The sequence below is a fragment of the Catharus ustulatus genome, chromosome 2 (assembly GCF_009819885.2).
Source record: "Catharus ustulatus isolate bCatUst1 chromosome 2, bCatUst1.pri.v2, whole genome shotgun sequence".
Taxonomy (NCBI): Eukaryota; Metazoa; Chordata; class Aves; order Passeriformes; family Turdidae; genus Catharus; species Catharus ustulatus.
Genome location: NC_046222.1, coordinates 18,932,549 through 18,944,219, shown reverse-complemented (window position 1 = coordinate 18,944,219; position 11,671 = coordinate 18,932,549). Strand labels below are relative to the sequence as shown.

At 43.6% G+C, this 11,671-nt stretch overlaps 1 protein-coding gene across 2 annotated transcripts in view; it reads left to right on the top strand.

Moving 5' to 3' along the window:
* Positions 1–10,207: 10,207 nt before the first annotated feature.
* The window catches only part of ALCAM (activated leukocyte cell adhesion molecule), a 116,012-nt gene continuing 114,548 nt past the window's right edge, over positions 10,208–11,671 (top strand). The window contains exon 1 of one of the 2 annotated variants that reach the window (XM_033086020.2): positions 10,208–10,563. In XM_033086020.2, coding sequence (XP_032941911.1) covers positions 10,464–10,563 — 100 coding nt within the window. In that variant the 5' untranslated portion in view covers positions 10,208–10,463. The remainder of the gene's footprint in view (positions 10,564–11,671) is intronic. The other variant, XM_033086028.2, reaches the window with a different exon arrangement.

Sequence of the window (11,671 nt, the reverse complement as noted above, 5' to 3'; positions counted from 1 at the left end):
TCAACGCTTCATCCCCTGCCTCAGTTTCCCAATCAAACACAATATAAATAATGATACTGACGTTCTTTCTTAAAGTGCTGTTGGAACTGTGCATGACGAGCACTTCACAGAAGCTGCCTCTAAGTATTATTATTCTCTTCTTTTTTTTTTTTTTAAATTCAAGAGCCACTTAGCTATAAGTGAGATAGATGCCATTTCTAAGAACCTCTTAAGACCTCAGAATTTGGTTCATACAATATAAGAATTATATGGCTGTGCCATCCTCCGTGTCATCAAGTAGCATTTGACAATGCAACATTAATTTAGTAGGAGCTCAATTATAGGCTCAAACCCTCCTGGTTACCTTTTAGAGCATTCTGCTTTTCAAGGGGTGCATCTCTCTCAAAAGAGATATGATTTTCAAAAAAAAAGCTCACAATGCATGCAAAATTAGTTGCAGTGGTTCAAAAGAAAGTGGAAACCTGCCTGCCTAACAGCAGCGTTCACTTCAGTAATCTGCATTTATGCCTCTCTAAAACCTCACCTCCATTCTCAGAAAACTGAAAATTCATACACTGCTGTGCTGCTTCATTGAAGCAAATTTTAATTTCCTTCCCCATCTCACCCACAAAAGGACTTATACAATGTCTACACTCTCTTCCCATTTCCAACTTCTCTTTCTTTTGTTTTGACCTTTTATCTATGTGAGAAAGCCACAATGCTGATTTATACTCAAAGAATGGGTGACTGAATGTGAGCAAGGTGCAGAGAACTGTGATTAATGCATCCATTTTGTTTGTTTAAATAAATTTTACAAGTGTCTTACAAAAGAACAGCAGGGAAAAAGTTTACTTTGAGGATCAAATCGTTGTTCAGCATACGTTTTACACTTAACAAACATACTTACACAGATGCATCTTTTTTTATCTTGAACTTCACATTGAGTATACAATTTTGTTGGTGAACAAGTGACATGACTATTTTATTGTGTATGTCATTATCTATTAATAAAGTAATACAAAGCCTCTTCATTTATAATGACTGTGCAACATATTTAGCATAGGATAAATTAAAAGAAGTAAAAAACAGAAGAGAAATTCAAATGGGTCAGAAGCAATTCTGTAAGGAACAAGACTGTCACAGGTTAACCCTGAAAGGCAGCTCAGAGCCACTTCCCCACACCCCACAATGGGATGGGCAAGAGAATCAGCAGGATAAGAGAAAAAAAACAACTTGTAGGCTGAGATAAAGACAGTTTAACAGGGAAAATCAAAGCCATGCACATAAGCAAAGCAAAACAAGGAATTAATTCACTACATCCCATGGACAGACAGGTGTTCAGCCATCCCCAGGAAACCAGGGACCCATCATTTGTAACAGTGATTTGGGATTGCAAACACTATTGTTCCAAACATCCCCCACTTCCTCCTTCTCCCCCAGCTCTATGTACTGTGCACGATGCCATACGATGCAGAATATTCCTTCAGCCACTTGGGGTCTTTTGTTCCATCCACGTCTCCCCACAACTTCTTGTGGATCCCCAGCTCCCTCACTCACGAGGTGGTGTGAGAAACAGAAAAGGACTTGACACTGTGCAAGTACTGCTATCAGCACTTTTTTGATCACAGATCCAAAACACAGCACCATAGGAAGAATGATCAGGAAGAAAAATAACTCTATCCCAGCCAAAACCAGTACCAGGCTACAGGTGAATTTCAAATTAACAGGAGACTCTCATGCTGCTGAGCTCAGCAAGCAGTGAGTAGGTGATTTTTGACAGAAATGAAAACCAGAGCTAAGGGGTCCTTGAGCTTCCTCTTCTTCAGAGGAAAGTGCACGCAAAAAAATAGTGGAGAGAAGAACTGACTGGCAGGCTGGAAGCTGCTAGGCTGCAGACAGGTAGAAACCTACCTGTGAGCTAAGACAAATGACTTAGAGTGGGGAGACAGACCAAGATATAGGCACACATATGAACTGAGATTAACAGAGAACAGAAACAGAAATAATGGGATGAAGCAGAAACATGTCTGTGAGACATGGGAGACTTGACAATGTTTGACAATGAGAGAATAGGGTGAACAGCAAGTCTGCAAATAAATTAAAACTCTGGGTAGCAGAGTCAAGGGAAAAAATTGCCCTCTGAAAAATGTCATAGACTTAAAAAGTTAGATCAAATGTAAGCCAGAAAAGTAGAGAGGTCTTGATAAGTCTGCCCTAAGCAAAACAGGTAGACTCTCCTTGTTACTAACTGAAAACTTTCAGAACATTAATGCCAGGAAGGTTTGAACCCTTTTCACTGCCATTCCTAACAAAGAACACACATCCTGACAGAATGTGAATCTGACCTTGAAATCTACAATGTGCTTGTGAATCCATCTCTTGCAGAGTGTGGTCCTGAGACAGCTCAATTGTCTGAGAAGACTCAATTGTCTTCCAGCCTTTGAGTTGAAGACTGCTACTAAATAGATTGCCAAAATATTAGTTATCCATCCTTATCAGAAATTCTCAGCACTCTAGATGAAAAAAGAAAAAGCCCTTGCAACATTGCTTCTATAATTGCACTGATTATTTTAGCCAGTGGAAACGCATGTGACAGCTACTACAGTGAGCCCCTCTCACAAAGATGCACCAGTAATTGGTATTACCTTCTAAGCTGTGACTCAGCACTGGTGCCTAATCCAACAACCTGTGGTTATGTCTTCTGCCAACATAAAATGCCATAAATCTCCTCCCAAAGACATATCTACAGTTTCTTGAAGGTAATTACAAGTTCATTTTTATGAAAATACATCTCCTACTATAATTTCTGCAAATCAAAAGTTTCTTCAAGTTTGATTTGATTTTTTTTCTACAATTTTTTTTGTTTTTAACATAAAAAAAGAAATGCGTACAACAGTGCAATATATTCAACTGAGCAGGATGATGTACAAGAATGACAATTTTCTTTTCCTTCAAAGCACACTTTACTCATCTAGTTCATCTGTAAACTACCTGTAGCAGGAGCTCTTCCTCATTCCAGAAAACCAAAGCTGTTTTAAAGACAGTCCAAGCACTTCAGAGCCTTTTGCTCCAATGCTACATGCATATCATATTACAATCATAATTTGTACATGGCTAATTCTTGAAATACATGTGCTAACCCTCCACATCTTCAAATATGTTGGCACATTCCTGCTGATTTAATTAAACTCTCTGTTTTCAATCACTGCATCCTTTCCAAGGGCTAATATCACCTTCTGGGGAGCCAGCATTACATACACACATTCCAGTACTATTCACCTAAGTTGTGTTGCAATCCAAACAGTCTGGTCTTGAAAACCTTTCAATGTTCAAGCATTTAAAAACATAATTGATAAATCTAGCCATGACACAAGTATCCAGTTAAATGACAGATGATCAAAATACATTTTCCCAGGGATCTGACAATACATGGCTCTGAGGAACACACGACCAACCAGTGGCCTTTTCATCCCTTGAGGCAGGCCTATTCCTGCCTTGGGTAACTGGCACACTGGGAAGAAGCAATCCCTTTCATTTACTTAGGAATTGCTCTTCCTAATCTACAAGTGCTGATGTAGCACAACTGGGGGCAGACACACTGCAATAGAGGTTGCAAGAAAGAAATTGCAATGCTGGAACACAGACAGTGGATTCATTTTAATGGTCCTCCATATGGTTACATAAAAAAAAAAAGCATAATTGATTTCTTGCTGACCCTTTCCTCCAAGTTAATGAATGAAAGCTGCATATGTTAAAAGTCATGCAGCATGAATAAGTCTGTTACTACCATCAAGACTGTAAAGAAAAACTGATTAGTAGGGTCTGAGGCAATATCTGTTACACAACGAAACTGCCCAGCTTTGAGATGTACAAAATCCAGTGTCCAAACATTGAAAAACAGTGTGAACCTGGTACTAACTTTCTATTTTAATCCTTCCTTTCCAATTCACATTTTATCGGCATCTCTCATTTTCTCGTTTCTCATTTATTATTTGCATCTCTCAAAGAAGCAGTGCTTTGAAGGAGCTGACCTCTGCAGTGCGGTGCACCTGCTCCACTCAACACTAACTCATATTCTTCAACACTTGATCGAGGTTCTTTGGTTCACTCAAGACAAAAAGGGAAGGAAATTGCTTCTGCAGAAGAGGTAACAAATTTCCTTTGGTCTGAGCAGGCATGAAAGGCTCTGAGCTGTCTTTGTCCTGTCCATCTTCCAGAGAGACCTACAGGTTTGTTTAATTTTCATTGATTTTCTTCAGCCACAGGCATACACAAAACCAAGTGGTCTCCAGGTGGATAAAGTGCAAACTCTGTTGCATATCTTGCATTCAAATGTCCCATAAAAATACACTTTGTTTCTTTGCGTCCTTACTTTCACTGCTGTTTCCATAATGCAAAGGAGAAAATCCCCAATATGCTCTGAATGAGTTACTCCCATTTTTCTCCTCTTGGCTAAGTTTGAAAATTAAACATGAACACACTAACTAATACAGGCAGGAGCATTTCACTGAATTGACTGCCAGCCATGCTTCTGCTCTTTACATTTGTTTTTATTACTTTTCTCTAACCAACAGAAATATAAACAAAGTAGTTTAAGTTTGGGAGGTTGAGGATGAAATCTCAGGAACTCTGAATCCTTTCTTTTGCTCACTATCATTTTTCAAACAGATTAAGAAATCTGTTCAAATCTCTAGGGTTCCGTATCTTGTCCAGTGTCACAGGCTGCCAAGCACTTTATACTCTCACGGAATCCAAAATCCTCAAAGGAAAGGCAGGACAAAGGTGAAAGCTATTTGAGTACGTACCTTATAAAATGCCATGATTTAATGTCGCAATAATGACTGGCAGCATGGAGCAGGGATAAAAGGAGACTGCTGGCCAGAGCAGGCCTCCATCCTCCTCTGTTGCTGTGCCAGGGTGCTGTCTGCACTTGCTTTGGCAACATGAGTAGAACTGGGTAACGCAGCTTGAGATTTGGAAGCTGGGGCAGATTATGACAGAGCTGACCTTGCAAGAATCAAGCCAGTCCAAGTCTCAGCCACAAGTGACATCAAGGGAACAGACGGGGAACTGCTCCCAGGCGAGGCTGGCGCCAGCACCAACTGCACTCCCGTGCTTTGTGAGCAGCCATTAGGCCATTGGGCTGTGAAGGATGGACTTTCCTGAGTCTCAAGTAGTGCAGAACAGCCCAAGAAGCAGCTTCACAAGACAGGACTTGGCTGAGCCCTCCTGAGAACTATGTTCTGCGCCACTTGAGACTCAGGAAAGTCCATCCTACACATAGGGAGGCCAGCTGTGGGTAGGTGTAAGGAGTTGTCTGGATCCATCCAGCAGGACAGAGAAACTCAGTGACATCCTAATAAATCACACGACACTCTGCTCTTTCTTGCTCCTTCACAGCACATCAACATTGCAAACCAGATGTTGCAGAACTGCTTGCAGGATATTTCTGGCAGAATGCAACGTGTCTTGTCAAGGATGCTCCTTAGTACAGGAGGCTCATCAGATCCTTTACTATTAAGGTATTTTCCTGTTACAGTCAAGGACTAGAAAGCACAAAAAGTCAAAGAATCTGGTTTCATGGGCACTGAGAAAAGGGGAACCAGACTAATCATTTTAGCAATGCTAATAATCTCATTCTTTGTATTACAGCTATTTTACTTCAACATACTATCAGTGCTATTCTTTGCAATTGTGTATCCTACTGGATATTCACAGAAAAAGAATTCTTTTCCCTCATATGTGGCTTTTCTAATGAAAAAAAAAAAAGAGAGACCTGAAATCTGAAAACTGCTTACTTTTACCTACCTAAAATCTTAATGAAAAAGGCAGAGGAAAGGTAACTGAGCCTTCACAAAAGGTGAGTAGGTGGCCAGGAAAGTTGATGTATACTGGTCCAGCCTAAAGAACTGGATTGCTTTTTCTCTTTATGCACTTCTCAATCATCATCATCATGTGACTTCTCTATTTTGTGCATAAAACCTGCTTATAGTCTAAAAATTTTATTTTCTTCGTGTTTGTTTTTAAGGCAGATCACAAACTTTTGAAGACAACCAGCTATTCTAGAAGCTCCTTATTCTCATGTTCCACTTGTATTTTATGAAAATTTCTTCTTAGCTGAAAGCATTCTGAGTATTTTCTATATAATACAAATGTAATGTTATTTTAATGAATGTTTGTACAGTACTGGTCCTTTAGTTAAATTATGTAACAAAAACGGGTGCACTGGACATGGGTAATAGGAAAATAAGTTTGTTTCAGGAGCCTAATTGCTATGCTGATGGCTGTGATAACAACAGTAGCAGGCATTTACTAATGTTCTTCAGTAGTATGATTTTTGCAGTGAAGAAATACTGAAAATGCTGATTCCAAATATTCTTAGTGTAATTTGCCAGTGTTTGTTTTTTTTTTTAATTTATTCCAAATTTACAGGTCTTTTTTACTTAGGTCATAGACAGCCAAATTTGCAGATACTTGCAGAAACGTCAATTAAGTAGGCTTTCTTCTTTGATAGTTTTGGTCACAGTTTGCTTTTATGCCAGCTCTGATTTTTTGACCATTTTCTATGTGTCCTGCAAGTTCTGTTAGGAATACTTTACAATCTAGAGACACTTGACTATGTACAGCTGATCCACTTCAGAAAGACTTCGCTGCCAGTTATCCTCACGTGCCGGCACTGAGCAATGCAAAACAATTCTGACAGACATGAGTATTCATCTACCACAGCTTCTAGTGCAATCAAGCAAAATCAGTGAAAGACTCTGCTTGACTTCAACATGCTTTGGCTCAGATTTGAGGAGCCTGGTGTTTAAAGGTATTCAAGGTGCCTAAGGGGGCTGGAAGTACCTTGTGGATTTCTCAAGAGTCATAAAACATGAGCCAAGTCCCAGATGAGTCACCAAAAATTCCTGTGGCTATGCTGTAACCTGCAGTGTGGATTACACATATGCTTAACCCTTGGTGTCAGATAATGCTGAATCACGTTTTAACACAAATTATAATATTCTAGACCCATGCAAGTCTCCTCTGAATTGACACCTATACCCCTCAGTAGCGTCCAGCCAAATTAACAGGATCAGATTTGCAGAAACACAAGGCTGGACATCGCATTCAATGCCTGTCTTGCAATTCAAGGGCAGTTTCAACAATAGGTCTCCACTTTGTATTTTGAGTGCTGAGCCAAACCAGCCCTCAGAGTTTCCTTGAAACAATATTAACAGTCATCCACCCACTATTAACAACGGATTAAATTATCAGGAGCATTGTGCTCTATTAATAACTATTCTCTACTATTCTTGCTAGAGATTGGCTTCCAAAGGGTTTTATGCACCTGTTGTAAAAGGGAAATGATGTTTCATCTTCACAAAAACTCTTTGTTATTATGCACAACCATTATTAATGGATTACACTTTTAATTGACTTTGTCGCATAAATAGAAAATCTGTGGTTTGATAGGATTAAGCATTTAACAAAGTATTATTGTTATTATTGCTTTTCAAAAACAGTTACTTTCTACAGAATTTTTTTGTACTAGTAAGTGTTTTAACTTCTTCAAAATAAATGTTTATTTTGGACTTTAAAGCCAGGCAGTTGCTGCTTTCCCAACAGATCAGTGCCTCACTCACGCTCCCATTAACTTCAATAGAAAGAGGAGCATAGCCCAAGAAAATAATCTGTAGAAAAACAAGTCTATGTTCTATCAACCTAACAGACATTAAAAGAATTAATTATAAGTCTCAAAACTGAGGATAGCCAAAACGACATAGCATATAAAGATATCTTTAATAATTATCTTAACAATTTCTAATCACATTTAGAATCCTGTAAAGTTATCAAAACACTTAAGTAATCTGAGCCTGAGATGTTTTCTATTTACTCAGAATTCAAAGAGCTCCTTTCATGTGAAAGGTAGAAACAGCTTTGAAGATAAATGACAAAGGAGTGAGGGAAACCCTAAACAAATCACACTTCTGATTAAAGTATTATGTCCTTTACGCAATCTTTCACATTTCTCATATTCCTTACAGCACATTCAGAGCAAAATAGTCCTCAAACAATTTTTCTCAATACTATCTTGAGCATACATTGTAAAATACCCCATATGTTTTACCTGCCTGAAATATATAGTTCTATAGCTTGCCTTTTAGTCTCTGCACCTTGCCATCAGAAATTACTTACAATATTCAGAAAGGCTTCCTCATCCCTTCTCCCATTGAGAAAGAACATATACTATTCATTATGTTAATGCAAATGAGGCAGCAGTTAATCATCTGCTTTGAAAACAAGGTACTTGGGCATTATTTAATTCCCTAAACCAGCAAACCATGCATTTGCATTCATACAAATTGATCTCACTATTGCCATGTTGAAAGAAAAAAAAAAAAAAAAAAAAGCAAACAGGTACCAAATGCAGAGTGAATTCTGGCCTATAAGCCTTTTCCTATGTTTATTTGCACTCAGATCATTTTTAGAGTTGGCCTTTGCCTTTTCTGTCTTTTTATTTTCCCCAGACACAGTTTTACTCACTTCAACAAGCTTGCCCATATCAATGAAGAAGGTAGGATTAGGACCTTAATTTGTAATGGAGCACAAGTTGTTGCAAAATCAGCATATACTATTAAAAGCTTTAGTAGGGATAAAAGTTTGAACTCTGTTAGATGGTCCTCTCAGTGCAATTCTATAAAAAGCCTCTCTCAAGATTTTGAGGAAGACTCCAGGTCTGGCAGCAAGAGAAATATTAAATAATCTTACTAAGGATTACACTACAACTTCTAAACATGCAAGGAAAAGAAAAAAAACCAAAAAACCAAAAAACACTGAACGGGAAATACTAATTTGCTACATTATTGGCTTAAAAGTGGTATTTTTTAAATCTGCTTAGTAATACGCCCATTAAGAGAAATCTGCTGAGAAAACAAAGGACGACAGAGTGCTGCTGAGCAGTAAGCCTAGAAAGTAAAGGCGTGCCTTACACATATGAAAGATAATAATAATGTGGAAGAACAGAAGGGGGTTTTCGAAGTGAAGACAATGCTTTAAAGTTCTAAAAGCCAAGTATCCTTACCCTGCTTTACAGAAAGCAAGCATGATTGACAAAAAAAGTATACAGGCTGTGTTTTTTGAAACCTACTCTGTATCACTGTAATGTTTCAGTATTTTTAGTTGTTAGCCATCAAGAAAAATGTTTTGAGAATAGTACAACGGACTGGCTAAGTTTGTCTTTCATTTTCCGGAGTTTTGGGGAAGTTCCCATCCAAGAATTCAAATCATCACATGGTGAAGTGACACAGAGCACTTGACACTTCGGATTTCACTACTAGAAAGTCCCTCTGAGAGACCACACTATGCACATTACTCATATTTCAGATTTTGGACATCAGGTTTACTTCACATGACAGAGTGGGCTACATGTTGATCACGCAGAACTGTTAGCTGACAAACTTGCTGTGCAGCTTCAGCGTGCTTATTTCCCTCTCAGTGAAAGAGCACTGCTTACTCAGACCGAAACAGGAGGAGAGTGGAGCGCTGTGCATGAAAGCGCTGCTTCTGGATTACATTACTTTGATGAGGAATCTTTTTGACCTTTAGGGCAGCCGACTTCCACAAGTGACGAAAGATCCCTCTTCACCCTGCAGTGCATTTCTTCATGCAGCTAGAGTGCTGTGAGCTCCCTTTGTCCAATCCTCTACTATATCAATTAAACTAGATTAAGCTGATCGTTATTATCTTTGCTTTTTTATTTCCCCTTTTTTTTTTTTTTTCCATTTTGGCTCAGAGGAGACACCATCACGTTTCTATATACACACAACGGGCATTTCCATTATTATTTCATGGGGCTTTTTGAGCTTTGGATTTGCAGTACGTGTAACCAACATCCTGAGCACAGCACTAGGAAACAGCCCATGCAGCGAGCAGAGGCAAAGCGGGAGTAGGCGAAGGGGGGATCGGCTAGTCCCGCATGCCCGCCAGCCCCGGCCACATCGCCTTCAGAGCGGCGCACCCGGCAGGGGTTGGGAGGGCACATTCCCGGGCGGCTGGAGAGGCACATCCCGAGCAGGCGGGGAGGCACATCCCGGGAAGCAGCGCAGGCTGCGCCCGGCGGGGCGGTGGCAGGGGCTGCCCGCGGGGCTCCCCCCGCCTGCGCGCCGTGTGCCGGGAGGGGCTCGGGGGCCGGGCCAGCCCCGTCGCCCGGCTCCGCCTCTCCCGCAGCAGCGCTCAGTCCTGGAGCGCCGCTCGGCTGCCAGAAGGGAGCCGCCACCTGCTCCGGTGCGGAGTCGCTCCTCGCTGCGCGCCGACAGGGAGAGCAGCCGCCCCGCCGCCCGCGCCCGGGAAGTTATCCTGCTCCCGCCGCCGGGGGAAAGCCGCCGCCGCTTCTTGCCGGTCTCCCCGAGTCGCCGCCGCGCTCCGGTGCGGGAGGGAAGAGCCGCCGCGGGCGCGCCGCCCCGCTCCGCCGCCGCCTCCCGGTCCCGCCGCGGGCAGGCGGGATGATGGAGCCCCCCGCCGCCGCCGCCTGCGCCTCCTGCCGCCGCCGCCCGCTGCCGCCCCTGCTCTGCCTCCTGCTCGCAGCACTCTGCCTGCCCCCAGGTGAGCGCCCGCCCGCCCCGGGAAGCGGTGGCCGCGGCCGCGCCGTCCCGGCCGCGCGGAACTTGGCGGGGGGAGGCCGGGGCGCAGGTGGCGGTGCCCGCCCGGCTCCCCGGAGCGCCCCAGCACCTACCGCGGGCTCCCCGCGCCCGGGGGTCGCTCCCGACCGCTGCTGCCCGCCGCATCCCGCTGCGCTGCTGGAGGAGAGCGGTCCTCTCCTGCCCTCCGAGGGTGCGCCGGCTGATGCCGCCTCTCCTGCAGGAAAGGCAGGAGCTGCCCGGGCGGTGAGGGGCACCGAGAGGCGCTGGTCTCATCGTTCCCCGTGGGAAGCGGCGGTGCGGTCCCTGCGGGGCGTTGTCAGCGCTGCCCCCGCGGGAGCGACAGCCCCGGTGCGGTGCCGCTTTCACTTCCAGGCTGAGCGGCACGTCTGCGCAGCGAGCCGCCTGCAACTTGGGCGCTTCAGCCGCTTCTCCCCTCCGCGCCTTCAGTGCCGCCCGTGGCCGAGCCGGCAGCTGCGGGACCGGCGGCTCCCGGCCCCGGGAGCCCGGGCAGGCGGCGGGCGCGGTGCCCGGAGCACCAGCCCCGTGTCGGTGCCCCCCGCTCGGGCAACGCTGCGTGCCCGAGGCCGCTCCGGCCGATCGGGGCTAACTTCGCTTCCCCTCCCCGCTCCGTGAGAGCGCTCCCGAGCGAGGCGCTGGGGAAGTAGGAAGGCGCAGAGAGTGCTAAATATCCTAATTGTTCTGGGAATATTTTGGCTATGAGGTGTTTGTAGGCTTTGTTTTGTAAATATTGAGCGTGAAAGTGAAGTCTGAGGGAAAAGCTGTGAAGTGAGGAGTTCTGCATTCACCGCGGGGACCGTCTCATTATTCTTGTAGAAAGAGCGTCAGCCTGTGGTAAAATTTTGTATTGCTTTAAGAAATGGCTTTGCCTCTATGTGCCTTTGCAACAGCAGGGTTTGTAGAAGTGTTGGAGCTGCTGGTGGTTTTTCATTCCTGGCCTCTGCCTGGTTGTTACGTGCTCTCCAATTAACCATTTACGGCCGGATGGTCTTGGCGAAATGGAAGAAGAGCAGACCTTTTTCACTAGATGCGTTTGTACTTGTGTTTTACAA